The sequence below is a fragment of the Oncorhynchus kisutch genome, linkage group LG14 (genome assembly GCF_002021735.2).
Source record: "Oncorhynchus kisutch isolate 150728-3 linkage group LG14, Okis_V2, whole genome shotgun sequence".
In the NCBI taxonomy this organism is placed as follows: domain Eukaryota; kingdom Metazoa; phylum Chordata; class Actinopteri; order Salmoniformes; family Salmonidae; genus Oncorhynchus; species Oncorhynchus kisutch.
The window spans coordinates 84,810,890-84,816,889 of record NC_034187.2 but is presented as its reverse complement, the minus strand read 5'-3'; the positions used below and the strand labels follow the sequence as shown (position 1 = coordinate 84,816,889).

At 42.4% G+C, this 6,000-nt stretch overlaps 1 protein-coding gene across 1 annotated transcript in view; it reads right to left on the bottom strand.

Annotated features, from left to right (window-relative positions):
- Nucleotides 1-4,442, bottom strand: part of LOC109904374 (nucleoporin NUP42-like) — an 11,907-nt gene extending 7,465 nt beyond the window's left edge. The window contains exons 1-3 of the mRNA XM_031789103.1: nucleotides 4,156-4,442; nucleotides 1,653-1,911; nucleotides 1,089-1,177 (exon numbers count right to left, since the gene is read on the bottom strand). Of these exons, the coding sequence (XP_031644963.1) occupies nucleotides 1,089-1,177; nucleotides 1,653-1,911; nucleotides 4,156-4,300 (493 nt within the window). The 5' untranslated portion in view covers nucleotides 4,301-4,442. The remainder of the gene's footprint in view (nucleotides 1-1,088; nucleotides 1,178-1,652; nucleotides 1,912-4,155) is intronic.
- Nucleotides 4,443-6,000: the final 1,558 nt, after the last annotated feature.

Genomic DNA, 6,000 nt, shown 5'->3' with positions numbered 1-6,000 from the left:
CTACTACAGCTAGTAATACTACTACAACTACTACTACAGCTAGTAATACTACTACTGCTACTACTACAACTACTACTACTGCTACTACTACAACTACTACTACAGCTACTTCTGCTACTACTACTACTACTACAGCTACTACTAATACAGCTACTACTAATACAGCTACTACTACTACTACTGCTGCTACAGCTACTACTACTACTACAGCTACTATTACTACTACAGCTACTATTACTACTACAGCTACTATTACTACTACTACAACTGATACTACTACTGCTACAGCTACTATTACTACTACTACAACTGATACTACTACTGCTACTACAGCTACTATTACTACTACTACTACTACTACTACTACTACATCAAGATCTGTCCAAGATGTTCCTTCCATCCCAACTGAGGTAATGGTAAACAACTGTGTTTTCATTCAGTTATTTTATTTCACCTTTATTTAACCAGGTAGGAAATGTATCAAATTAACACTGGTGATAGATGTGCAAGTAGAAATACTGGTGTGCAAAAGAGCAAAAATAATTAAAAAAACAATATGGGGATGAGGTAGGTAGTTGGATGGGATATTTACAGATGGGCTGTGTACAGCTGCAGCGATTGGTAAGTTGCTCAGATAGCTGATGCTTAAAGTTAGTGAGGGAGATATGAGTCTCCAACTTCAGTTATTTTTGCAATTCGTTCCAGTCATTAGCAGTAGAGAACTGGAAGGAAAGGCGGCCAAAGGAGGTGTTGGCTTTGGGGATGACTAGTGAGATATACCTGCTGGAGCGCGTGCTACGGGGCCCATGTGGGGAAGCAGGGTAGCCTTGTGGTTAGAACGTTGGACTAGTAACCAAAAGGTTGCAAGTTCAAATCTCCGAGCTGACAAGGTACAAATCTGTCGTTCTGCCCCTGAACAGGCAGTTAACCCACTGTTCCTAGGCCGTCATTGAAAATAAGAATTTGTTCTTAACTGACTTGCCTAGTTAAATAGAGGTTATAAAAATAAATGTGTGTGTGTGTGATAGTGTCAAACTAACCAGACCATCCTATTGTGGGACAGACCAAAGCTAAGCTGTTTCTCTTACCTGAGATGCTTGCTTTGAGGACAGAGTAACAGGAGAAAAGCCACTGGCCTGAAGTCTCCCAGATCTCCATATCTTTCTGGATGGTCTCCCTGGTGAGGAGATAAGGCATTCTGATAATAGGCCATTTCATTTACAGACTACTTTGTCAGGGACTCATTTTTATATATATATTATATGATGGTAGAAAATAAGTATATATATATATAATATATATATTATATTATATTATATATATATACTTATTTTAAGTACTAAGACTACTTGTCAGGGACTCATATATATATATATATATGCATGTACTTATTTTCCACCATAATTTGCAAATAAATTCATTAAAAATCCTACAATGTAATTTTCTGGGTTTTTATTTCCTCATTTTGTCTGTCATAGTTGAAGTGTACCTATGATGAAATACAGGCCTCTCTCATCTTTTTAAGTGGTAGAACTTGCTGACTAAATACTTTTTTGCCCCACTGTGTATGTGTATGTATATATATATATATATGTGTGAATTCTGAATCCCATTGAGATAATTGTTCCCACCCAAGCAATCAGTGGACTTACAAGTGTTTTTCATTGTCTTCCCCTTCTCCTCTCCCAGCTTTGTCGCAGCTGCTTTGAGTGTTTAAGACAGAAAATCTGTTTTGGTTTGGAGAGGAGGCTGCAAAACTGAAGTTCGAGCTCTGGGCTTGGCTGTCCCTTCCTCCTCCTCCTCCTGGACCCCAGTTGTTGCCACCCTGCTGGGAGGAGAAGGATGACGGCTGGACGTAGCTTCCTCCTCCAGACCTCTGAGCTGGGTTCACCCACACTCTGTTCCCAAACCCTGAAAACAGGACGTTCATAGATTTGACTACCCTTATATTGGATGGGAGAAATGTGTTTCTAGGCTGCATAACATGATGACCCACTTTCAATTCATTAGCTTCAAAAGCCCATCTGTTTCTGTTAAAAAAAAATGTTTGTTTGTTTTACTTGCCAGAACCTCTGCTGAAGGTTTACTCACCAGCCCAGAGCCAAACCTCGCCCGAAGGTTTACTCACCAGCCCAGAGCCAAACCTCGCCCGAAGGTTTACTCACCAGCCCAGAGCCAAACCTCGCCCGAAGGTTTACTCACCAGCCCAGAGCCAAACCTCGCCCGAAGGTTTACTCACCAGCCCAGAGCCAAACCTCGCCCGAAGGTTCACAGCCCAGAGCCAAACCTCGCCCGAAGGTTCACAGCCCAGAGCCAAACCTCGCCCGAAGGTTCACAGCCCAGAGCCAAACCTCGCCCGAAGGTTCACAGCCCAGAGCCAAACCTCGCCCGAAGGTTCACAGCCCAGAGCCAAACCTCGCCTGAAGGTTCACAGCCCAGAGCCAAACCTCGCCCGAAGGTCAGGTGGATGGATTACCTTGGCAAAAGAGAAATTATCACAAACAAATTTAATTAATTAAATAAGCTTTTTTTGTCCATATGGAACATTTCTGGGATATTTTATTTCAGCTCATGAAAAATGGGACCAACACATTACATGTTGGGTTTATATTATTGTTCAGTATAGATCCCACGTGGATTACGACAGTCCCCTTCTTCTGGTGTAAAACGATAGGAAGCAGCCTAATGCGCTGTACCCAAGCCCTAGAATAGGTTTCTGCCCCGGGAACCAAGATGTTTCTTGCCATAAAGCTGATGATTATAACGGCTGGAGAGGAGGTTCCGGAATTTTTAAGCGGCTTGAGCCGCAAAACCCGTTGTGGCTGACGGAGGAGCCGGTGCGTCAGGCAAGACAGAGTAGCCACTTCTTCTCTATAGTCCTCTGCCAGTAAACAATTGTTGCACTGAAACAACCGGTTGATCCACATTGTCCCGGAAGAGCGCATAGTAAATACAACTCCTCCACAAAATGCTCCATGTTTCCTCTGAACAGGGAAGCCTCTATGAGATGAGACATAGCAACAGACTCCAGAGTCAGAGATAAAGACTACTAGGCATATTGGTTGGGTATCATTTGACATGAGTGTTAGTCTAGTTACTGACTGACTAGACAGTATTGTTATTCCTCTTTTTCTTATTTCATTTCAGGTGTAGAGGGAGTCAGAACACTAGAAAGCAGCATACTGCCAGACCACCACAGGACCCTAGAGGTATTACAGTCAATGACACAATGACATATTACATCAATGACACTAACAAAATGGTTGGATTGTTCAGCAGGGTTAGGGTAAGAGCTAAGAATAACAAATAATTAAAGAGCAGCTGGAAATAAAAAATTGTGGGGCTATGTACAGGGGGTACCGGGTACAGAGTCAATGTGGGGCTATGTACAGGGGGTACCGGGTACAGAGTCAATGTGCGGGGGCACCAGTGTCGAGGTAATTGAAGTAATATGTACATGTAGGTAGAGTTATTAAAGTGACTATGCATAGATAATAACAGAGTAGCAGCAGAGTAGAAGAGGGAGGGGGGCAATGCAAATAGTCTGGGTAGCCATGATTACCTGTAAATGTCAAATTACAAGTTTGCGACAGTTGTTAAATCTTTCACACATCATGATACAAACTTGCGAAATTAAATGACACATTTGCTAATCGTACTTGCAACCACATCTCAATGTGCGACCACGAAATTCAAACTCACATCATGTTGTCATCGTTATAATCCCATATTCAGATGACAGTGTGACGTCAAGCTGAAAACGTCATCATCGCGTAGTATTGTTACGCTTAGAACACACCGACAGCGCCTCATGTTGGTCCAACATTATTACATTCATTCCCAATTAAACGCTGCGTTTGCCTTGCAGTGCGTTCTTTGTGGTGCATTTGTCGAACGTATGCGTAGACGGCTTGACAGAAATGGTAGCAGGAGGTGAATGTTGAACACATATCCAGATGATGGGGCGTACTATTTTAGCGCAATGACAACGTCGGTGCGTTTGAATCGTTATTGTGACACAAGCGTCGATACTTCGTGTGGAATCAGTAGTGTTAAAAAAAAAAACTAAATCAGATCTCCGTTCTCAATCGTTCCATGACTAGCTACAGTATAGCAGAAAAAGACTGGGAGCTACTACAACTAGGTACTCCTTACCTCCTCCCCCGCCTCTGTTGGACTGTTGAGGGGGGCGGCTGTTGTACTCTCCACCGTAGCCGCCACCGCCTGCTTTTGGGTGCTCATTCCAACACTTGTCGCCATATCGACACCGGCCTTGCATCCAAAAGTTGCACACCGGCATAGTGTTGCTGGATTTAAAGTTGTCGGTGCGGTGAATGAAACAAAATCCTCTCGTTTCCCACTATAGTTTTCATCACCACATTGTTTTCGTTCAGATTACGCCATTTTGAAAATGTCGCAGGGTTATGACGTTGTGTTTGGTTTTGGTACTGCAGCCAGGAAAGTAACTCAATCAACAAAATCATCAGACCGTGTAGAAAATAGTACAGTAAGTCATTATATACCGGTAAATAGGCAACTAACGTTACCCCATACTCCTGCCATTACCACCCAGACTCAGAGCCATGTCTTTAGCTTGCTAACGTTAGCTACCTAGCTAAACCGTTAGCTAGCTAAACCGTTAGCGTCGGCGCTAGCATAACAGGCTACCTAGCTAAACGGTTAGTTTCGGCGCTAGCATAACAGGCTAGCTAGCTAAACGGCTAGCATCCGCGCTACCTAGCTAACTAAACCGTTAGCGTCGGCGCTAGCATAACTAGCTACCTAGCTAAACCGTTAGCGTCGGCGCTAGCATAACAGGCTACCTAGCTAAACGGTTAGCGTCGGCGCTAGCATAACAGGCTACCTAGCTAAACGGTTAGCGTCGGCGCTAGCATAACAGGCTACCTAGCTAAACGGTTAGTTTCGGCGTTAGCATAACAGGCTAGCTAGCTAAACGGCTAGCATCCGCGCTAGCATAACAGGCTAGCTAGCTAACTAGCGTAAACCGTTGCAACCCAACCCTCATTCCCTACCTTGCTTGCCATGACATTGGCTATTAGCTAGTTAGCTAACCAAGGTCATGTTTGATATGCTATAGCTAACTAGCTAGCTTTCAATAAGACCTGGTCAGCTAATATACCTGCTAGCCCACGTTAGCTAGTTAGCTTGTTTCAAATCTGATTTGCAAGCTAAAACAAATCTGTAGCTGACTGTTCTCATTTTAAAAAATGTAATATTTAGTGTAAAAATGAATGAAGGATTCAGCTATGGTGTTAATTCATGTAATGTTTGACTACTTTTAAAATGTCAGTGGAAACAGGGCTCAGCTAATTTTAGCACTGATTGCATTTTCATCTATGTGTTGCAGGAGGCCGAGGGTGGAAAACATATATACGAATTGTAATCTGCCTAGTTCCATCTTTCACTAACTCAGTGGCCTGCCGCCAGGTTGGGAGTTCAATCCCAGCCTGTAAAAATGGGACCTTGGTACTGAAGTGGATTCACGGTAAAGCTCTGTAAAAAAAAAAAACGTTACCTTGTGAAACAGGAGCTATGTTTCCACCGACTTGCATAAACCAGTTTTTGTAAAATGTGACAGATATAATTTGTGTTTCACCTCACTGTTGAAATGTTTGTTCCATAAAAAGCATTCTACATTCCATTGTGGCGTTTTAATAAACTAACCAATTAAACTCTCTAGAATAATCTGGAATAATTGTAACATAATTTGGTCCTTGGGGCTGTGACTCTATTGTTTACAGTGCCTTTATGTAATGTCAACCTGTATGTCAGTCAATGTGAGAGGTGAAGCACGTTGCCAGGTAACCCTAACATCATTATCAATTATAGCTCTAGGATTATTATACCATGATGTTCTTGTTGGACAGTGATAGTCTATGAATATGAATACATTAATTAACTTATTTGCAAACAAACAAAACAGCACACAGTCTATAATATCTATGTGGTGTAAAACATGTTTAATTAGCCATGAGAACA